Genomic DNA, 23,937 nt, shown 5'->3' on the forward strand with positions numbered 1-23,937 from the left:
AACTTCCGAGCGAGGGGTGACTGCAGTGAGAGCAGATATACCTATTGCACATGCGCCCGACGTCTCCATGGTGATGGAGGACGCGAGCAACCAGGAAGTAACCTGAGCGCGCGAACAGAGAGACATTTGCCTCCTGCACTCGCCCAGACGCTCGTTTGGAAGGATGATTAGCCCCCTGCACATCTGAACTGTGAGTTTCACTGATTACCTTCCTTATTTAAAAAATGTCCATTTTTTAAATGTGTGTATTCTGTCCTGATGAAAGTTCCCTAGCGGAACTGAAACGTTGACCTTTGGAATAAAGACTTATTTTCATTTTTGATACAAATCCTGGGAGTGCTGATTTTCTTTGGCTATATTTATATATATATATATATATATATATATATATATATATATATATATATATATATATACAGTATCTCACAAAAGTGGGTACACCCCTCACATTTTTGTAAATATTTTATTATATCTTTTCATGTGACAACACTGAAGAAATGACACTCTGCTACAATGTAAAGTAGTACGTGTGCAGCCTGTATAACAGTGTAAATGTGCTGTCCCCTCAAAATAACTCAACACACAGCCATTAATGTCTAAACTGTTGGCAACAAAAGTGAGTACACCCCTAAGTGGAAATGCAGTAACAGCATTCAGCGTCTTCCTACTGTGATGTCTGAAGAAGGAACTGCCTTTTTTGAGAAAATGTTAAGTTTCTCAGAAATGGCAATGTTTTACTTTGTCTGGGAAAAGGCACAGGATCTGTGCTTCAAAACAACTTCATTAAGATTAAGTGGTTTTGGTGCTTAGACTAAGGCTTTAAACTTATCAGGACATATTTACTCTTCAGGCAGCAAAGCATTGCTTTGTCCTATGATAATTATTGGTGTACACTATCACTGTGTGTTTAAATACAGGCAGCACACGGCTCATTGGTATAAAAACATGTGGTTCATAAATTAGTGGTGTAAATGACCTGCAAAAATGAATGGTCAACCACTAGTGTGCTCATCATTGAACAGTTATTAATCTTATTTAAGAAAATGTCCACATCTCGTTCTGTAGTAGTTTTTGCATCTTTGAAACTTTTCCACTGTAGTAGTATCTATTAAATTGCTGAAAGATTTACTCTTGCATCCACAACTTTCTCTAAAAGATTATACACGGATCACCCATAAACTTAAAATCATCTGCCTAATATCAGTTAGGCACCTCGTGCTGCCAAGACAGCTCTGATGCATCAAGGCATCGACTCCACACGACCACTGAATGTTTAACATTAGCAGAATATCCTTCAAGTCCTACAAGTTGCAAGGTGGAGCCTTCACAGAACGTAATTTTTTTTTTCAGCACATCCCACAGATGCTCAATCTGATTGAGATCTGAAGAACTCGGAGGCCAAGCCAACACCTTGAACTCTTTCTCATGTTCCTCAAACCATTCCTTATTTTTTTATTTTTTCACTTGTGGCAGGATGCCTTATCCTGCTGAAATAGACCATTGCCATCTGGGAACACTATTGTCAGAAAGGGGTGTATGTGGTCTGCAACAGTCTCTATGAAGGTGGTCAAAGTAACATCCACATGAATGCCAGTACCCAAGGTTACCCAGCATTAGTTTGCCCAGAGCAAAAAACTTCCTCTCTTCCGCGGGTAAATAACGTCCATCCAGCTGATCTAAAAGAAAACATGATTCATTAGACCAGGCAACCTTCTTCCATTGTTCTATGGTCCAGTTCTGACACTCACATACCCCATTGAAGGCACTTTCGGTGGTGGACAAGTGTCTTCATGTGCTCTCTGACTGGTCTGCAGCCATGCAGCCACATACACAGCAAAATGTGATACACTGTGTGCTCTGACACCTTTCTATCCTGACTTTCATTAAGTTTTTCAGAAATTTGATCTACAGTAGTTCTTCTGTGCGATCGCCACATGCATCTTTTTTTGCTTCCCACATGCATCAATGAGCTTTGGGCGCCCATGTCCCTGATAGCAGTTCACAGTTTGTCCTTCCTTGCGCCACTTTGGAAGATACTAACCCATGCATACCAGGAACACCCTACAAGACTTGACATTTTGGAGATGTTCTAACCCAATCGTCCTAGCCATCACTATTTGGCCCTTGTCAAAGTCACTTAGATCTTTTCGCTTGCCCATTTTTCCTGCTTCGAATACCTGAAATTCAAGAACTGAATAAATGTTATTTACTTAATCTGTCAGGGGTTCTAATGTTGCATCTGACCAGCATTTTGCCTTATGTTAGCCATTGATTTGCCTACTTCCACCATAAGGTTATGTCCCTTTCTAAAGAAATGTTGCTTTGTTATTTGTAACTGGAAACCAAAAAGCCTCCAATAAAAAGCAGTTACTTTTACTTAGAACAAACTCTTCGTCTTCAACTGAAAAATGTTATGTTTGTCAAGATCCAATATACATCTGGTCCGCATCTAGAATATACTTATAGACTTTTTCTTTTCCTTTGCACTGTTACTTTTTAACAGGATGAATTTTCAAGACTTTTCAGATTATTTTAAAACGGTTGTAATTCTCTATGTTAATCTGAACCAAGCACTTGGAACGGGTCCTCAAGAATGGAATCTACTTAGTTTCCATGGCAGCTGGAAGGCGGGAAGCACCGCAGGCGGAAACACTACACTTGGTATGTAAAGATACGTTCTGTCTAATCTGTACAAAAAGAACATGTTATGGTAACTGGCCAATCAAATTGTCCAGTTTTTACAGATTTGTTCATTCTCAGTCTTCTTATGCCTTCTGTTTCTACATTTCGAGATTGATTCTATAGATGACTTTGTACATGTGTTCTCTTCCTTACCCAGCTACATATTGGACTAACCCTCAATTCCAGATTAAATTGGAAGGGCTCGCTGATTCTACCACAAAGACTGCAAAAGTGGCCATTGCGATGATGCAAAAGGATCGCAGAAGACAGAAAATCCACGGGGTGAAACAGTACACTATTGGGTGCAATGTGTATAAAGTTAGTCTGTGTTCTTTTTTCTTTTTGATACCCTGAAAAGTAACAGATTTATTGATAATTATTTGCTCTCATCACTTCAGCTATTATTGAAAATCATTCAAAACATAAATTTGGAGTCTCTTAAATGCACTATTGTGCAGGATTATTAAAGGAACACTGCAGCATTAGAGGGATATATATATATATATCTTGATGCAACTTGTAACTTATCCCTCCCCACCATGTGTACAAAAAAAAATGAATTACTCACCTTTTCTCTAGCGCAGAGTCTCACAACCTCCTTCTCGCTGCAATTTGCCTTCTATTTAATTTAATATAGGGGTTTTTGGGGTAGGACCTTTTGGGCACCTCTGCTATACTGGTCCAGATGAGGGGCTTAATAGAAAATCAGGAATAATTGTATTTATTTTTTGAACTTTATTTTAGTAGTGCATAGGTTAGACATATACGTTTGCAATGCCACAACAGCTTTGCGAACCTAATCAAGATACATCGTAAAACAATTGTTTGGCGTTTGATGACACTGCACATTTTTTGTTAAAGTATATTGCAAGAGAGTACAAACTTTTCGTAAATTTACTGCAATACACATAAATATTCATTTTCAACATAATGCATGGCTAAGCTTAGCTGCTATGAAAGGCCACATATGTGGATCTGACACATGCCACATGCACGCTAATCATTGCTCTATGAACTTATAGAATATAGACACTACAAGATTTAAGAGCTCATATAACTAAACAAGGAGCAAAGCTAAGCTAAGATGCGTAATCTTTTAAATACATGAAGAAACAAACTTGTCAGAGAAAAAGCAGTAGATAAACGACGAACTGACATTTAGGCTTGATAATTGATACCACTGGGTTAAATGTGAACCACTGTAAGCTGACACACTATAGTAGTACCGCATCTAATATAACATCCAAGAATATGACAGAAAAAAATAAAAGGCTTAAGGCTGGGAAAGTAACATGCTAGTTTAGAGGCTTTGGTGTCCGTTGATCATGATATAGTCGGGAACGTACTGGGTCAGCTTATGTGTGTGGGTGGGAGATCAGCCAATTCCCTGACTAGGGAAATGCAGGGTGAGAGGTAACAGCTCGCTGGTAAGAGCCACAGAGCGGTAGTTGGACAATGTTTTCCGACAGATCTGGGCCTGCACGGAGGCCCACCTCATGGTGCCATGGACCTGCGAGCTGTGTTACATTGCAACTCCAGCACAGAGGCTTCTCATAGAGTCTGGACAGGAAAAGAGGGTAGTACTTGCAAAGGCTGCAGACAAGAGATCTATTTTTAGATAAACTCCCAATGTAAAAGGCAGAATTAAAGGCTTACATATTTTCATTGGGGATATATTTATTAAACAGTGATTTTTAATTATTTTTAGTGGAGTGTTCCTTTAGATCAAGAGTGACCCTATTATTCCTGGGAACTGGAGACCCCAAACCTGTTATTACTCTGAGGAGTTGAGATTATCCTAGAAGAGAACCAGCATGTCCGCATCAGCACAGAGGATTGCCCTACTTTGGGAAGTGTCCACAAGCAATGCCAATCACAGCAGATATAGGGGTACAATGTAGGGTGGTTGTTGAAGCACTGTAACACCTATAGATTCTCCAGGATGGTGGTGCTGCATATAAATTCAGAGTGTAGTGAATAACCCTGGCATTTTATTCACTATTCTCTATTCATTATTTTCTCAAATTGTATCCCAGTTTCTACGATGATGCATAATAATAAACTAATTATGTTAAAGCAAGCATTATCTGCCAAAAAGCTTCCACTACCAGTGCCCTGAAACTGTATCAGAAGACTCGGGTAGAATTTAGCATAGAAAAGGTAAAAGTGAAATAAGAGATCAAAGAGTGAGAAGCCAAAAATGAACAAGATGCTGAGCGAGTTGGTAAAAATGGCACTGGGTTTCATAGATAAGTGGACAGTGGAATGAGAAAAAGGAAATGTAGACAGAACAAGACAAGGTGAAAAGAGGAATTTAGTGCTAGAAAAAACAGGAATTATTCTGGTTGGTGACAGTAGTTCAAGATTGTGACGCTGATCATTTCTATTTTTCTCATTTATTATAAAATAGCTGGAGGAAGACCAAACGCCTCCTTTTGGGAAAGATTTCTTTGAAAACAACAAAGGTCTTGCTACAGATTGTCTTTATTGCCGTGAAATTTGCAAATGTTTTGAGTTACCTACTGGACGATATCTGGTTGTTCCATTTACCAAAAATGCTGGAGAAGAAGCAGACTTTTGCATCCGTGTCTTCACTGAAAATAAAGCTGGAGCTCTGTAAGTATAACTTCACAAAAGTTTAAGCACTGAGAAACGGGATGGTGGCTGGAGCATCTCCCCATGATGTTGCAGTTGATAATTATAGTGTAAGCTATGTCAATGCTTTCCTCATCCACTGGAGCCATCCCTACATCATGGAGTCCACAACTAAGCTGACTAAGTCTATACTTACACCATAATTCTCAGTCCATTACTAGGTTCCTTCAAAACCTAACCCTTATCATACGTTCCTCCCAATCCTAACTGTTATCCTATGTCTTTCCAAATCTAACACTTTTCCTTAATTTTGCCCATCCCTAACCCTTATTCAATGTCCCTAACCCTAATACTACATGTCCTACAATGTCCAAGCTACATCCCTCCCAACACTACCCTTATTATACATCCCTCCCAACACTACCCTTATACTACACCCCTCCCAACCATACCCTTATACTATATCCCTCCAAACCCTACCCTTATACTACATCCCTCCTAACCCAAACCCTTATACTACATCCCTACCAACCCTTACCATTATACTACATCCCTCCCATCATTAACCTTTATACTACATCCGTGCCAATCCTAAACATTATACTACATCCCTCCCATCCATAACCATTATACTACATCCCTATTGATAACCCTTATACTACATCCCTCTGATTCCGACCTTTATACTACATTCCTCCTATCCCTAGCCCTTATACTAAATCCCCATCACTAACCCTTATACTACATCCCTCCGATCCCTACAATTATACTACATCCCTATCAACCACAACCTTTATACTATATCCCTCACCTCCTTACCCTTATATTACATCCCTCCAAACCCGTATACTACATCCCTCCTAACCATAACACTTATACTACATCCCTCCTAACCCTAATCCTTATACTACATCCCTCCTAACTCTTATCCTTATACTACATCCCTCCTAATCCTAATCCTTATACTACATCCCTCCCAACCCTAACCCTTATACTACATCCCTCCTAAGCATAACACTTATACTACATCCCTCCCATTCCTAACCCTTATACTACATCCCTCTGATTCCTACCTTTATACTACATTCCTCCTATCCCTAGCCCTTATACTACATCCCCATCCCTAACCCGTATACTAGATACCTCCGATCCATACCATTATACTACATCCCTACCAACCACAACCTTTATACTATATCTCTCACCTCCCTACCTTTATACTACATACCTCCAAACTCTAACCCTCATACTATATCCCTCCCAACCCTTATCCTTACACTGCATCCCTCACAACCCTAACCCCTATACTACATCGCTCCAATCCCTACCCTCATACTACAACCCTCCCAACCCTAACCCTCATACTACATCCCTCCTAACCCTAATCCTTACACTGCATCCCTCACAACCCTAACCCCTATACTACATTGCTCCGATCCCTACCCTTATACTACATCCCTACCAACCACAACCCTTATACTACGTCTCTCTTAACCCTAATCCTTATATTACATCCCTCCCATCCTTACACCTTATCTTATCTCCCTTACAATCCTACCAACTCTAATCTTTAACGCACATTCTTATCATAACCTCTTTAGAACCCAATCCCTTGTAGTACAATTATCCAAACACTAACCCTTATCCCATGTCACTACCAGCCCTAACCCTGCTCCAATGTATCTTCCAAACCTAGCCATATTCCTTTGTCCCTCCCAATCCTGACCTTTATCTTTTATCCCTTCTAAACCCTAAACCTTATCCTAAGTCCTTACTAATACTTTTTCTTTATAACCTCTATGCCCTGACTAGCATTAACCCTAAGATAATCTTTGGATGTGTGAGGCTCTGTTTCAAGCTGACAATTCTACATTCCTGAGTATTCTAAATAGAGACGAGTGGAGTATCAAAAAGTGCCCACAATTACATTAGCTTTGTTTTGCTACAGAGTCTAATGGCTCTATATACTAGCTATATAAAATCATATTGGTGTGAATAATATTAAAATGTTACAATTTAATGAAATCTGGCAATGACATTGCTCTTAAAGGAACACTCCAAGCACCAAAACAACTACAGTGCTGGGTCTTAGCTTGGATGTGCCGGAAACCAGTCCCTGCTCATCTTCAACATTATTTAAAGCTGGAAGCTCTGCTAAGAGCCTCCATTAGCTCTCTTGATCTAAGACCAGCAGCATTAGGCCAGCTCATTCACTGAGAGGACCAGCTGACAGCTCTCAGTCAATGCGCTAACTTCTGCACCGCCAGCTCAGTGATACGGGTGCCCATAGCTTTGCTCAATGATGAGAGCTTCCAGTTGCAGAGAGGCCGGGAGTGGTGGACTCCAGGTAAGAATTCAAACCAATTAGCAAGTGGCTTGTCTACCTATTGGAGGGTGCCAGGGCACACCTGGTACCATAACCCAGGGGCGTATTAGCCGCGAGGCAAACAAGGCATTTGCCTTGGGCGGCATTTTCCAGGGGGCGGCAAAAAACGCCGCCCCCAAATCCCCAAGGCAAATGTCTTGTTAGCCTTGCGGCTAACAGACATGCTGGGCGGCCGGCGAGGGAGCTCTTCCCCTGAGCTGTCTGCTCAGCTCCCTCGCGCGCCGCCCGCAGAGTGAGACTGGGAGCCGGAATATGATGTCATATTCCGGCTCCGCCTCCCAGCCTCACTCTGCGGGCGGCGCGCGAGGGAGCTGAGCAGAGAGCTCAGGGGAAGAGCTCCCTCGCCGGCCGCCCAGCCTGCCCGCCAGTGCCGTCCTGCAGCCACTGGACCACCAGGGAATGGGAGAATCCCCCCACCCCCAGCATTCCCAAAGGTAGGGAGGCGGGGGGGGAGGGGGTGGGTGGGTGGGAGTAAATAAAAAAAATGTGTTAATGTGAGTGTGTGTGTGTGTCTCTGACTGTGTGTGTCTGATAGTGTGTGTGTGTGTGTGTGTGTGTCTGTTAGTGTGTGTGTGTCTGTTTGTGTGTGTGTGTGTGTGTCTGTTAGTGTGTGTGTGTGACTGTGTGTGTTAGTGTGTGTCTGTTAGTGTGTGTGTCTGACTGTGTGTGTCTGACTGTGTGTGTCTGACTGTGTGTCCGACAGTGTGTGTCTGTTAGTGTGTGTCTGTTAGTGTGTGTGTGTCCGACTGTGTGTGTCTGTTAGTGTGTGTGTGTGTCCGACTGTGTGTGTTTGTTAGTGTGTGTGTCAGACTGTGTGTGTTTGTTAGTGTGTGTGTCTCACTGTGTGTGTCTGTTAGTGTGTGTGTGTCCGACTGTGTTTGTTAGTGTGTGTGTCTGACTGTGTGTGTTTGTTAGTGTGTGTGTGTCCGACTGTGTTTGTTAGTGTGTGTGTGTGTCCGACTGTGTGTGTCTGTTAGCTAGTGTATGCGTATCTGTCAGTGAATGTGTGTGTATTTAGAAGGCAGGGCAGGGGGGAAGGGTTGGGTGGGGGTGGCGCGCGCGCGCGGGGGGGGGGGGGTGTCTGAGTTTTGTCCTGCCTAGGGCAGCACAAAACCAAGATACACCACTGCCATAACCACCTTAGCACACTGTTCTTTTAAAGAAATTTTCCATTTTAGATTGTGCTTAGTTGCAAATAATTTCAATAAAATAATGAATTTCTATATTTCATTGAAAACCTTTGTAAAAAAAATTTACTTTTTTAACAGGGAAGCAAGGCAACTGGTGAAAATAGATGAATTCAAGGTAAATGCTGAATTTTGTGTTGTGAAATGTTTCCATACACTCCTGGTATGATCAGTAAAGTAGTAAAATGTAATAAAGGAGTTTGAGACAGACATTTACACTATGATCTTCCTGGTTCTGTGCAGGAAGTCAGGCTTTATTGTAAATCGAGTGCTTAACAGGGCTATTCATTAAAGTGATAATCCAAAGTGAATTCAAAATTCAGAGCAGTTGAACAGAAAGCATAGTTGACTTCTTCCAGTTTGGCTATTTTGACCTTAAATTTGAAATTCACTTTGTATTCATCTTGAATTTGGGAAATAACCCTGTTAGACTAATCCAAATATGTCCAGATATTGGACCATTCAACTACTCATCGAAAACATGAACGGATGTACGGACGAGCCCCAAAATCAACTAAAGCAAATTGTATGTGGAAAATTAAAAACTGAAAAATCAAAGAGCAGCACGGTAAATAAAAGCTTCTCACTTTTTTTCAGTGTTATACCACTTCCCCTCCTCTAGCACTCCTTCCCTTATACGTGGGGACTTTGATCTCCCAATCAACAACCCAAACTACCCTGATGCCTCTTGTCTGCTCTCTGTAACCTCCTCCATTGGCCAGACGCAATGGTCTAATTCAGTAACTCATACAGCAGGAAATACTCTTGATCTCATCTTCACCGATCTCTGCTCCACCTCTAATCTCTCCAATGCTCCATTTTCTCTATTTGACCACCATCTGCTTACCTTTGACATCAGCATACCCCGTACCAAAATCACACCTACCTCTGTACATCAATCTCTTCCACTGGTTTGACCTACAGCACTTATCCAACTATTTCCAAACTCTCCTTTTACCCATCTCAAACCTCACCTGCCCTAACTCTGCAATCACTCTCTACAACTCCACCCTCACCTCTCAGCTAGACATCATGGCACCTCCTACATTTAAACACAGTAAGTGCCCTCAATTACAACCTTGGCACACCAAGGTGACCTGATACCTCCTAAAATGTTCAAGAACTGCTGGATGCTGCTGAAGTCTCACTCTGCATCTGACTCCCTCAACTACAAATTTATCTTGCGTTAGTACAGTTTGGTTCTTTCCTCTGCAAAAGAAAACTACTTCAATACCCTCATAACCAAGCTCTACCATGAACCCAAATGCCTATTTCACACTTTTAACTCTCTTCTTCGCCCTGTTGCTCCTACGCCAAAAACTTTGCAACTCACTTCACTGAGAACATTACTACTATCAGGGAAGATAACTCTCATCTTTATCCTTGCCCTACCAATACTTCCACCAACCCCACTCCCTCTGCTGTTCTATGCTCATTCACACCCGCTATAGCAGAAGAGGCTTCTGCTCTGCTCTGGTCCTCAGGCCCCACCACCTGTTCTCTTGATCCTACTCCCTCATATCTCATCTGCACTCTGCCTCTCACTAATATTTTCAATCTATCCCTCTCCTCTGGCATAATTTCTTCACCCTTCAAACATGCAACCATGGCCCAGATTCTGAGGCCAACCTTGACACTAGCTCCCCATCCAACTACCACTCTATCCCGCTACTACTGTTTGCCTTCAAGATCATTGAGAGAGTTGTGTATACAAGATTGTCAGACTTCCTCAAATCCAACTCTCTGCTTGACCCAGTCTGGATTCTGCGCTTGTCACTCTGTTGTAACAGGTGTGACAATAGTATCCAATGATCTAATCACTGCAAAGTCTCATGGTCACTATTCTATTCTAATTCTTCATGACCTTTGAGCTGCTTTTGACATCGTGGATCATCAACAACGTTGTCTCATTCTTTGTAATCACGGTCTATACAATGCTGCTCTCTCCTGGTGTTTTCTCTACCTCTCCCAGCACTCTTCCAAGGTTTCGTTCTCTGGCTCAGCCTCTTCTCCAGGGCCGTCTTTGTGCATGGGCATGCTGGGCACATGCCTCAGGACCCCACAAGCATAGAGGCCCCACCGCTTGGGCCCATAATGCTGTTAAGATGGCACTGCTCTTCTCCCTAGCCCCTCTCGGTTGGTGTTCCCCAAGGTTGTGCCCTTGGTCCTCTACTGTTCTCGATCTATATTGCTTCCCTTGGTAAACTTATCAGCTCCTTTGGCTTCCAATATCATTTCTATTTGGATGACATGCAAATTCTCCCCCTCCCCAACAAAAAACATTTCTACATAATGCTGTTCCAACCTACCTATCCTCCCTAATACCCTGTTCAGGCCACTAGGCTGTGCCAAAGACCTATGTCTATCCTCTGTCTGTACTCCCATCTCTGATGCTCGCCTCCAAGACTTCTACAGGGCTGAACTTTTCCTGTGGAACTCCATTCCCTTCTTCGTTAGACTTTAACCCAGTCTCCACTCCTTCAAAACAAATTAAAAAAACACACTTCCTTAGGAAAGCATATCATTTAAACTGTTAGCGTGTTTTCATTCCTCCCACCCCTCCCCATGACTCCTCTGCTGCAACTGTCAAAAATAACCTACTAAGTTCTTAGTGAATACTTTTCTAGCAACCTATTTCATTACCCCTACTTATACCCTTTGTGTCACTATACCCCACTCCCTAGCATGTAAGCTCATTGAGCAGGGCCCTAAACCCCTGTTCCTGTGCGTCCATTTGCCTGGTTACAATTACGTGTCTGTTAGTCCACCCATTGTACAGCGCTATGGAATTTCTTAGCGCTGTATAAATAATAAAATAGTAATAATAATAATGTATTTAACAGTATAGTGAAGTGTGGCAATAAACCTTGGTTCTCCTCACTCTAGAAGCCACAGTAAAATTGTAGGGGACTCCAAAAATAAGGCATTTTTGTAAACCTGTCCATTCTCCACTCAGTGAGTGTTGAATTGTACAATATTGTCTCTTTTAACCGTTTATGTGTACAATACACATACTCCAAAAACCCTAGTGGCTTAAAGAGTTAATATTTAAATTGATGGGTACCCCTCTGGCAGCGGATATCCAGGAAATTTGTTATCTGTATGCCAATTTAAAGATGCAAATTGCGTGAGAAAATCCGAGGGCAATACAATTGTAAATGCATTTGCAATAAAACATGCATATGATTGTGAAAATAGCTTTCACATAGCAAAGTTTTTATATTCCATAATACATGTGATATTTTGAGTTACTTATATATTAGATATTTTGCCAGTTGATTAGTATGAGCAAACCAAGAAAACCCTTAGCAGAATAAAGATTAAAGATACATTTTTATATATATATGTATATATATATATATATATAAATATATTATTGCTTTGATCTTTACTGTTCAGTTTTTTTTTTTTTTGTTCTTTAAGCCTCCTGAAGTCAAAGAAAATGTTCCTGTAGAGAGTGAAACATGTCCAGGGGAGCTGGAAAACGAGGTACAGAAATTTTATTTTAAACCCTCAAAAAAATCTTGTTCAAAGCAGGCTCCAAACGTAAAAAGAATGATCACTAGTTCAAGGCTCTGCAGCATAGCCCCCAAGTGTCAGCCTGGGCACACCCTAATCCCCGCGGCACGTCTATGGATTGTCCTGCAGGAACAGCGTTCCTGCACTGTTATTTGCGCAGGAACGCCGTTCCTGCAGGCATTCAGCGCAACTTAATGTCCCCCTTCCTCCCCCTGTCCTTATCAGCCTCTCTCTCCATATCAGCCGCGGCGAGGGAGCTGTGAGCTGTGTGCTCTCTGCTTCCTCTCGCCGCGCGCTGTTTGCTGATGCTGGGAGCCGGAATATGACGTCATATTCCGGCTCCCAGCTACTGTAGACAGCCCGCGCGGCGAGAGGGAGCAGAGAGCACACAGCTCACAGCTCCCTCGCCGCGGCTGATATGGAGAGAGGCGCCCGCCCCACTGGACCCCAGGGACAAGTCCATGCCAGCACTCCAGGTAGGGAGGCTGGGTGGACAATTTTTTTTTTTTATGAAAAAAATAATAATTTGTGAATGTGTGTCTGTGAATGTATGTGTGTGTGTGTGTGTGTGTGTCTGTGAATGTGTGTGTGTGTGTGTCTGTGAATGTGTGTGTCTGTGAATGTGTGTGTGTGTGTCTGTGTGTGTGTGTCTGTGAATGTGTGTGTGTCTGTGAATGTGTGTGTGTCTGTGAATGTGTGTGTGTCTGTGAATGTGTCTGTGAATGTGAATGTGTCTGTGAATGTGTGTGTGTCTGTGTGTCTGTTAATGTCTGTGTATGTGTTTGTAAGTGTGTATGTGTCTGTGAATATATGTGTGTGTCTGTAAGTGTGTGTGTGTGTGTGTGTCTGTGAATGTATGTGTGTGTGCGTGTCTGTGAATGTATGTGTGAGTGTATGTAATTGTGTGTATGTGTCTGTGAATATATGTGTGTGAGTGTATGTAATTGTGTGTATGTGTCTGTGAATATATGTGTGTGAGTGTATGTGTGTGTACGCGTATATATATATATACACATATACACACACACACACACACACATATACATATATATATACACACACACACACACACACGTGTATATTTTTTTTTTGAGGGGGTGGGAATCTTGGGAGAGATCCCACATATTATTCCCCAGGACTTGACCCCGGCCGGCAGGGGAGATCTCCAGATCTCCCCTGTCGGCTCATGCAGAGCTGGCGCTATCTGAGTGCCGGCTCTGCTCTTAGCCTCCATGGGCCGGCGGGGAGATCAACGATGTACCTCACCAGCCACAGCAGCATGGAGGGAGGAAGGAGAGGACCCGGGGAGGTCTAGACACAGGCTCCGCCAGGTTCCTCTCGCGAGATCTGAGCTTTGCCGCAGCAATGCTCAGATCTCGCGAGAGTGAACTCTAGCCCCGCAGGCTAGAGTTCACTCTCCCTTGGACAGCAAGGATCCCCCCTCCCTACATAAGGTAAGAAGGGAGGGGGGTTATTTACTAATCTGCCCCCACCTTCACAATCCCTCCAAACATACAGCACCCACACACACATACAGCACCCACACACACACACAGCACCTACACACATACAGCACCCTAACACAAACAGCGCGCGCACACGGCACCCTCACATACACAGCACACAAACAGCACATACAGCACCCATACAGCACATCTTCACACACACACAGCACTCTTACAAACACACAGCACACTAACAGCACCCTCACAAACACATACAGCACCCTCGCACAAACAGCACCCTCACACACAGCACACTAACAGCACACTCACAAATACACGACACAAACAGCACCCTCACACACACATATCACACAAACAGCACCCTCACACACAGCACACTAACAGCACACTCACAAATACACGACACAAACAGCACCCTCACACACACATATCACACAAACAGCACCCTCACACACAGCACACTACCAGCACCCTCACCCACATAGCACACTACAAACACCCTCTCACACACACAAGTATATGTATATATATATATATACACACATGCGCCGTGTGTTTGTGCTTTAGGGTGCACACCCTAATGCAATTGGCTGCGCACGCCTATGGCTGGGTGTGAGTGCTGGACCTGAGGACGTTACTGAGCTTTTGTCTCAGATAGTGTGTCTAACATGGGTTTTCAGTGTCGTACTGCTTTTTATACTATTTTGGCAATTAAAGATTTGTCTTCAACAAATACGAATAATTTTTGGTTACAAATCAGCTCTATGAAATTACTGATCACTGTGTGTGTTTTGTATATACAGGTTAAAGAACTGAGTGCGCAGACACTCAACACCAAACTGAACGCAATCTTTAAAGAAAGTAAGTTTGCTTACTTGAAAATATATGACGACATTTATTATATATATATTATTTTTAAAAGCAATGACTGGTCAGATTCATCTTTACTGGTTATGATGAATATTTAATCTCTAAAATGTTTAATATTCCACAGGAGCTGATGTTAAATCAAATGGATTTTGTCTGGATACATGCAAACGAATGGTCAAGCTTATGGATGTATCCTATTGGCTAGTGATGTGATAGGAAATCAAAATGGCTCCTTGCATCCCAGTTAGGCAAGGACTGTGACATATACATAGGTCAGCTGACTGTTCATACTAATTCCTCCCAATCTATGTCCATCTTGTAGCTTTATGTTAAACAGAAATCTGCAACAGTGAGTCAAACAACATTATTTATTTACACATTTTTAGCCCAGATTAACTTGTGCAAAATAAAATGGTTTTTTCTCAACATGTTTACAATAAATTATATATATATATTAAATATATTGAATGAACATAGGTTGATGAATTGAATTGTGATCTGTATGATTAAACCAAACGCCTTGACTTCAATATCAAGCTTGATCTGACTGGGACACTCGGCATTAAAGAATACGTCGCTCTCAAGGAGAAACTGGAGTTCTATACAGTAATCACAATCACTGATAGTTATCGTGTTTAAATGATTCTTAATTATTTTATTCAATAATTAAAGGGTTACTTCAAATAGCATATTAATTTCCTTAATCTGACTTCTTGTAGTTTTATTCTATATATCTGTGTGTCCTCTCCTATTTTTTGTCCTAAAGAACCTCTAAAAACAAAATAAAACTTACCCTAAATCCAGCGGGGGGGGGCTAAGTTCTCCTCCATGGACTCCACTCCTTCTCCCTGGTCACTTGATGGTCGCAATCTAATGAAATACTTTTCATAGAGATGCATGGAGGGAACGCATGCACAGAGAGCACTGTGGATGTGCCAATCAGAGCAGGGGAAAGAGAGAGTGTGGGGAGGCCAAGGAATGTAGAAGGGGATATGAACAAGGGGATGGGGGGAAATAATTGGACATACTAAGAGAATAACAGGTAGCTAGGTGGAGAGGGCTTTAAAGGCTGGCATTAGGGAGGGCAGGAGAGACGGGACAAATTATAATTGATACAGTATTCTTTTAAGCTTCTACTTGCAGACGCATTAACAGCTGTGTAATTGTTGCAATGCAGATTTCTCTGAATAGGCATTATTTAAGCTGAAACACTGTACAAATGGCTTGCTCCATGACCACTGAAGCAGAAGTGGACATGAAGGTTAGAGTAACCCTTTAAGTTGTCTCATTAATATAAATTTATCAGTGTAGTAGTTTTAAAAAAGTCAACTCGACGAAGACACCCCAGCACTGGTCGTTTTAACTTACTTGGTTATGATTTTCTCTGAATTAGAACATTTTCAGTCTTGTGGACACAAACTTATCTGGAACAATCGACTCGCTTGAAATGGGGAACGCTTTACTGAAAGCAGGTACATGAGATTTCAATTTCCGTTATTATGTCACCATTTCATTTTGCATTTCATAAAACCAACGTCTATACCAAATGTTGCAGTCCAATGCGCGTAAAATATTGTGTCTGTTAGTTAAATTATCTAAAGGATACTTTTTCTTATGGCAACCTGTGTCATCTTAATCAATGACTTGGATAACCAAGAAGATCACCAATATTTTCTCCACAGTTTATAAAATTAATTTGGTACATAATTAAAATATAAATAAAAAGAAATCTCACAAACTCCAGAAATAAATATCCCTAAATGAATATGCCATAATCCGAGGTAATGCCTTAATAAGATATTGATGAAATGATGGCTACTGCTATCCCACATTTATCATGAATGATGGATTAATAATGATAGCTTAATGGTAGCTTATAAGATAAAAGCATAATGATAAATGTACAATTTAATCAGCCTAGGGGATAGTGAGCTGACAATGCTGTTGTGACAATGTGACAATAACATGGTTATGATAAAATAATAATCAACTAATGACTATATAAGTAAAGTATATGAAATACATTCAGGCAAACAGGAAGAAGAGCTGACGAGGGACCTGCTCAAATTATTTAAATGAAATACAGTATAAATGGTAAAATTTAAAGTTTAGTAGTGGGAATATAGAATGCCGGATGTATAATTTGTATCTACATAAACAGAAACTTTATATAAATGAAATTACAAATGATAGCTCTCCCTGATACTATCAACTCAATAAAGAGTTAAAATGTTCCCACAATAAAGATATTTGTACTGACGGTAAAAAACAGAGGGAAAGGGCTAAATCCAGGGCCGGATTAACATAGGGGCTGATGGAGCTGCAGCTCCAGGCCCAGGCCCATGGAATAGGCCCATTGGTTTAAAAAAAAAAAAAAAAAAATTTTTTTTTTTTTTTGTTTTTTTTACACACTACTCTTAGGGTTGCCAGGTATTTCTCATGTATTTCTTAGGGTTGCCAGGTATTTCTCAGAAGTATTTCTCAGGTATTTGAGGCTGCCTAGCCGGTGCCGGTATTGCAGTAATACCGGCAATACAAATGTCTGTCTCAGTATTAACATAGATTATTCTGCAATACCAGCGCCGGCCAGTAGGGGTCACTGTTTGTGTGGAGAGAGGCAGTGATAAGAAGTTACGGCATCTCCCTCCCTGCCTCTCTCTACTCACTGATCCGCGGGGGAGCAGCTCTGCACAGAGAGTCCAGACAGCAGCTCCGAGACATGGGGACGCTGATACATTGGGACACTGGGGAACATGGGGACCCTGAGCATGGACGTCCGCAGGAATTTTTCGGGGGGGGGGGGAGGGGGGGCATAATTGTAATGACATCCATGCTTGGCCCCTTTTTGACAGTGTCATGAAAGGGAAGGAGCATAGTCATTTTCACATAAAGCAAGGATGAATAGCGTTTTCACAACTATGGTGTCAGGAATATATGTTTGTATTCCTGACACTATAGTGTTCCTTTCATCAAATAGGAACATTCTGGTCACCATAACAACTTTATCTAAATGAAAATGCTGTGATGCAAGGAGGCCCCTGGGTGTTCTTTCTTTGAAGGGGTGAAACCGCTCTCAAATGGTTTACCCCCAAAGGCTTCCTTCAGCTCCAGATCTCCAGGTCGCTCAGTTGTATTCAACTTCTGAAACAGAGTGTCAGGAAGTGCAGATTGATGTTGGGCATGGGTGCCACTGATTGGCTAGAGTGGTCAGCTGACACTCTAAGCCAATCGCTAGTTCCCGATTCATAAAAATGTTTTACGTTTTTATGAATGGGGAGCTACTGATTGGCTTAGAGTGCTAGCTGACCCATCTAGCCAATCAGCGGCACCCCTACCCAGCGGCCCTCTGTGTTTCCTGACACTCAGTAAATAAAAGTGAACACATTAACACTGATATTGTTTGTATTTTCCCTGGGGAGATGAGAAGGTCCAAAGTTTCCCTTCTGAATCTTCCTGCCCCTTCCTGCTCATTGCTGCCCCTTCCTGCTCCTTGCAGACCCTTCCTGCTTTTTACAGACCCTTCCTACTCCTTTCTGCCCCTTCTTTCTCCTTGCTGCCCCTTCCTACTCCTAGCAGACCCTTTCTACTCCTTGCTGCCTCTTCCTACTCCTTGCTGCCTCTTCCTAATCCATGCTGCCCCTTCCTACTCCATGCTGCCCCTTCCTGCTCCTTGCAGACCCTTCCTGCTCCCTCTTCCTACTCCTTGCTGCCCCTTCCTGCTCCTTGCTGCCTCTTCCTACTCCTTGCTGACCCCTCTTGCTCCTTTCAGACCCTTCCTACTCCTTGGTGACCCCTCCTGCTCCTTGCAGACCGTCCATACCCCTTCCTGCTGCCCCTTCCTATTCCTTGCTGACCCCTCCTGCCTCTTGCAGACCCTTTCTACTCCTTGCTGACCCCTCCTGCTCCTTGCTGCTCCTTCTACTTTACCCCCATCCCGCACTTACCTGCTCTGTAGGCTGCCTCTGTGCTGCTCCCCTGTGGTTTCAGTCATGAGAGAGAGGCAGGCATAAGCTGTAGCTTCCTGCCTTTCTCCATTCACAGCGCCACCTACTGCACTGTATTCTCACACTAAAACGAAAAATAGCAGCACAAGCTGAAAAATCGGGGGGGGGGGGGGTACCTCCCTTTACCCCCCCCATTCGGACGCCCATGACCCTGAGACACTAGGGACACAGTGGCCCCATGTCTCCCAGTGGCCCCTAGTCTGTGTCCCCATGTCTCTAAGTGTCCCCTAGTGTCCTAGTGACATCAGGACACTGGGAGACATGAGGACACAGTCTCCAAGGGACACTGGGAGACATGGGGATACAAACACTAGGGGACACTGGGCGACATGGGGACACTGAGAGGCATGGAGACACAGGGAGACATGGGGACACTGGGCGACTTTGAGACATAGGAGACATGGCAGTGTCCCCATGTCTCCCAGCCAGTGTCCCTAGTATCTCAGTATCCCCATGTGTCCCTGGTGTCTCTCAGTGTCTGTAGTGTGCCAGTGTCCCTAGAGTCTCAGTGTTTCCTAGACTCCCAAAGCCCCCTAGTCTCCCAATGTCTCTGTGTCCCCGTGTCTCCTAGTGTCTCAGTGTCCCCTAGTATAAAAGAAAAAATCTCAGGCACTCACTGTGATAGATTTAGGCAGGTTTATTGGACACCGCAACGTTTTGACTTGTACCCAGGTCTTTATCAAGTCTCCAATGTCCCCTATGTATCAGTGTCTCAGTGCCCCATGTCTCTCAGTGCCCCATGTCTCTCTGCCCGTAGTGTCTCTGTGCCCGTAGTGTCTCTGTGCCCGTAGTGTCTCTGTGCCCGTAGTGTCTCAGTGTCCCCTAGTATAAAAGAAAAAAATCTCAGGCACTCACTGTGATAGCTTTAAGCAGGTTTATTGGACACCACAACATTTTGACCTGTACCCAGGTTTTTATCAAGTCTCCAGTGTCCCCTATATATCACAGTGTCTCAGTGCCCCATGTCTCCCCGTGTCCCCTTGTGTCTGTCACCCAGTGTCCCCAAGAGTCTCAGATTTCCTAGGTCTCCCAGTGTTCCCTAATATCTGTTTCCCATGTCTCCCAGTGTACCAATGTCTCTCAATGTCCCAATGTCTCCCAATGTCCCCTAGTGACATGGGGACACTGGGAGACATGAGGACACAAACACTAAGGGACTAGGAGACATAGGGACACAGACATTCCCCCCTTTTGTGTATGTTCGCCCTTTCGGCCGTTCTGGTTATGAGATTTGTGTCAGTATCCCACTCTTTTACCGCATCCATAGACTTCCTGCTTTACTGGACACTGCTGTTAGGGGGTATGGGTTTACTTGAAAGATGAAAGCATGAGATTAGCAAAGGGTATGTGTTTTCTCATAGTTGCATCCTATGAGTTTCCCTACAGCATCATCTCCATCAGATACATGACGCTTAGGAGGTAGGACTGTTTTAGTGTTTTTGGTCAATAAGATTTTGTAATTAGGCCCATCATAATTATCAGCACCAGGCCCACTGGGCTCTTAATCCGGCCCTGGCTAAATCTCTGTCACGGGAGATGTGACACCCCTTTTGTACATGTTCCCTTAATTATACTTTGTATAGTCTAATGTTTCCCTGCATTTGAATGGAATTGTTCCCTTCTGTTCGCTTATCGAAAAGATTCTGTGGGGTCCCCTTGTTCGCAAATCATGTTTTGATTGGAAGATTGTGCTTGTCCCATTCTAAATATGATAAAATGAGGCTTGAGTATTAATCTGTGGATAGGTATTAATGTCTCTTTTGGATGTGATATTGGAACACAAGGCTTGTTTATATCTAAGAGGGAATCAAGACATATGGCAAACGAGAGAGTTAGTTTATACTGAAACCAGACTTCCAGGCAACGTATGTGTGACTTCTCACTCCTTACAGAGTAGCTCTGGTGGGGTCCCAGCTTCAAAGAGCAATTTAGGTTGTAAGCTCTGACCTCCCATACAATCAAATTAAAGCCTTTTGAATTTGACAATACCACCTCTACCAGGCAGCTAGTTCATATATACACGAACATAACTATAGTTTTACCGAACCAATCTGAGCGCTTTTGGAATATGTTGGGATATAATTTTTATGGGGCTCCGATGCTGTTGTCATGTATTTTTTTGATATGTAAAAATTGTATGGAAGTTTTCCTATTTGAGAGATAATTTGATTATCTTAATTGGAGCTCAATTATCTCTCAAACACAATGGCTTGTGGGAAGGAAACCCCTGTGATTTTGTATTGGAAACCCCATGCTAGGGGCACTGCATAAAAAGCCGAGAGTGGCCTAATAAAGTTCAGATTGCTGCTTTTACCCAATATGACTTGTTGCATCCATTATATCGGGGAAACTCTACACAAAGTTAATACTTTCACTATATTCAGCACATCTGGAATTAGGACTAGTGGAGAATTGAAAGAATAACAGCAATAGACTCACAAACCCGTGACACTCTGCTGTGCTGTATCTGTGACATCTTAATGTCTAGCTAGGGAAACTTTTGATTCCTCATATTTTTGAATGTGCTAATAATATGGTTTTATCTTGCCAGGGTTTTTTGTTAATGAGAAAATCCGGGATCTCATTGTCGAGAAATACTCGTCAGAGAACCTGCCTCTGGATTTTGATAATTTCATTGCCAGCATGATACACCTGGAAACCATATTCAGTAAGTGACTGATCGCTACATCTAATACAGGGACTCTCTCCATCATTTCTAACACGTCATAGGGGTAACAGCTGCAGTACATGTTTAAAGTGAACCTTTAACCACACCATACAGCTTCCAAAGTACTAAATATTTAATTTATCGTATTGATAAAATCTATATGTATGTGCTTTGAGAACGGTTATAGCATTATTCCATGCTGCTCCTTGTCCTAGCTGAGCCTTTGCTTGAAGGTCTTTGTGTGCTACACTGCTGCCCCCTTTCTGCTGCAATTGGCACTGCTTTAGAATCTAGAATCTAGAGTGAGTCACTCGGCCTCCCGTAATCATTAGCACATTTATTTGTTGTGATGTGTGGGTTAAGTCTTGTGATACGAAGTCAGAGGCTTACCTAGGTTATATGGTATCTAAGGATGAACTGAATGTTGGCATCTCCCCGGTAATATTGTTTGTGTCTTTTGTGTCTCTACTACACCATCCTTACCTCTTTGTGTGTCTTTTAGCCCCACTGTCCCCTTTGTAATTCCCTCCCAACTGTCACTGACTGTCATTTTGAACGCTACTGCACTAAGTTCATCTCTCTACAAATACAATTATTTATGTAGCACCAACATATTCTGCATCACTGTACCGTAGGTAACAATACAAATATAACATTCTAAAAAAAATATTATATACAGTGAACAGTCGGTGGAGAGAGACCTGCCCAAACGAGCTCATAATTTCACTAATTTATACTCTTACTCCTTTTTTTTTTTTTTTTTTTTAAATCTTTCCCTTTAAAAGCCAAATGTTGCAGTGGTAGGCATATAGATTATATAACAGTCTTGGGGGAGCTACGAAACAAATAGAAACATTCCCAATCTATATGGATTGTAGCAAGACGTTATTCATAACCTGTCACTGCCCCTGATATATTGTTCTGTGTTTCATTTCAGAAATGTTTAAGATTCTAGATAAAGGAAACAATGGCTCCATTAATCTGTCCTTGTCTGAGGTAGGAAATGTATTTTTTTTAATTTATATATATTTATATAAAAGCTGGATTAAAATTTTTTTTTTTTAAATGATATTTTTGGGGTTGGTGTAAGGTTGAATTTCAGACTTTTATCCTGGCAACCTGAAAAAAAAAAATCGAAATCTTTGTAATTTACATCAGGTACTAGTGACAACTCCACTGTTTTAAAAATATTGTTTATTTAAATTAGGGTTTTGTTGGGGGTTTTTTTTGTTTGTTTTTTTCTCTCTATTTTTTTTTTTTTTTTTATCTGCTATTCTAACTTTGTTTGCCAATAGTAAAATAAGAAATATTTTTATTTTCTCTCCTCAGTGGCTCTGTGCTGCCCTGGCCTAATATTGGACAGAAATGACTCAATGACGCAACTAAATTTAAGCGCTTTAGTTACTGTTATGATTATACTTTCCTAAATCAATCTTAATGGAAATCACAAGCTTGAATTAAGCTATAGTTACATTTTGCAAATGTAAATCAATCATCTTTGAAATTGACATATAACCGCTTTTTGAATTTGAGTTTGAAGGTTTATAACTTTGTAACTGTCAGTACCCCAATACTGTATTGCATGAAGTTACAGGGCTCACAGAATATAACGCCACCCAAACCATGGAGACTACAAACCCAAGACTGTGATTTGAATCCTAATAGATTGTAAGCACATGCAGCTCATAAAATATATACAGGAGCCTGTTTCCCAAGAGATATTCCTTGTATACCGTGACATTTAAAAACAAAACAAAGGGTTTCTCCATCTACCATGAACACTTTTCCTTTTTGAATTATAATTTTAATTGTGCGCTGGGGTAAAGTTGCACCCTCTGCACAAGTGACCCAGGACCCTCTACTCAGACGTAACAAGCTCTTCCTTTCCTTCAAAGGTAAGCTCTTGACTCCTCTCCCTCCCACACTTATTGTAGTCCTCCTTGCCTTCCTATCGCCTGCGCTGATATATTATTTGCTCCTGCCCTCCCTCGTTCTCTTTTCCCTCCCTCCCCTTCCAGCTCTATGAGAGGCCTTTCATTGAACTGGGGAACTTTGCCTGGCTCTCGATTATAATGAGTAAAACTTTTTTTTTAAAACCCCTTAAGGACACAACTTCTGGAATAAAATGGAATCATGACGGAATATTTACGTCATGTGTCCTTAAGGGTTTTAAATGCTCTTTGAGCGTTTTTGTTTGGGGAGCACCTATAGAATAATGCCAATAGGACATTATTCTGATCAAATTTAAAAAGGGTTGGAGAAGCCCTTTGCCAGCATTAGGGCTGAAAGAGAATTATGGGAGATGTAGTCCATGACATCTGGAGTGCGAAAGGCTGGCTATACCTGTCGTAGACATTTTTTGTCCATCTCAAATTCAGTGTCAGACTTTACTTAACCTATTGATCTCTCTAAAGCTGTTTTTGTTTATTTCTGCCATCTATTCTTTGGGATTATATGAGGTATATGGATGTTCAGAAACTCAGAAATAGTAAACAAACAGACATGTTTTGCTTGATAAGTACACAAAATTAAGCTCAACCTCAAATTATCGAATTAAAGG

At 42.0% G+C, this 23,937-nt stretch overlaps 1 protein-coding gene across 1 annotated transcript; it reads left to right on the forward strand.

Annotated features, from left to right (window-relative positions):
* Nucleotides 1-2,504: 2,504 nt before the first annotated feature.
* On the forward strand, nucleotides 2,505-22,772 carry LOC134586433 (calpain-8-like). The gene is made up of 12 exons (XM_063441945.1): nucleotides 2,505-2,661; nucleotides 2,840-3,000; nucleotides 5,093-5,298; nucleotides 8,932-8,968; nucleotides 12,274-12,339; nucleotides 14,639-14,696; nucleotides 14,830-14,894; nucleotides 15,243-15,311; nucleotides 16,099-16,177; nucleotides 21,261-21,377; nucleotides 22,315-22,373; nucleotides 22,707-22,772. Exons 1-12 carry the CDS (start codon nucleotides 2,505-2,507, stop codon nucleotides 22,728-22,730), a joined length of 1,098 nt encoding a protein of 365 aa, XP_063298015.1. The 3' UTR covers nucleotides 22,731-22,772.
* Nucleotides 22,773-23,937: the final 1,165 nt, after the last annotated feature.

The sequence above is a fragment of the Pelobates fuscus genome, chromosome 2 (genome assembly GCF_036172605.1).
Source record: "Pelobates fuscus isolate aPelFus1 chromosome 2, aPelFus1.pri, whole genome shotgun sequence".
NCBI classification, from domain to species: domain Eukaryota; kingdom Metazoa; phylum Chordata; class Amphibia; order Anura; family Pelobatidae; genus Pelobates; species Pelobates fuscus.

Bases quoted from the DNA above. Each gene is read 5' to 3' on its own strand.
- LOC134586433 (XM_063441945.1), top strand. From the start codon at position 2,505: ATGAATTTTCAAGACTTTTCAGATTATTTTAAAACGGTTGTAATTCTC. The intron at 12,340-14,638 runs GTACAGAAATTT...TTGTATATACAG, and splicing joins CAGGGGAGCTGGAAAACGAG to GTTAAAGAACTGAGTGCGCA. The intron at 22,374-22,706 runs GTAGGAAATGTA...TTCTCTCCTCAG, and splicing joins TTAATCTGTCCTTGTCTGAG to TGGCTCTGTGCTGCCCTGGC.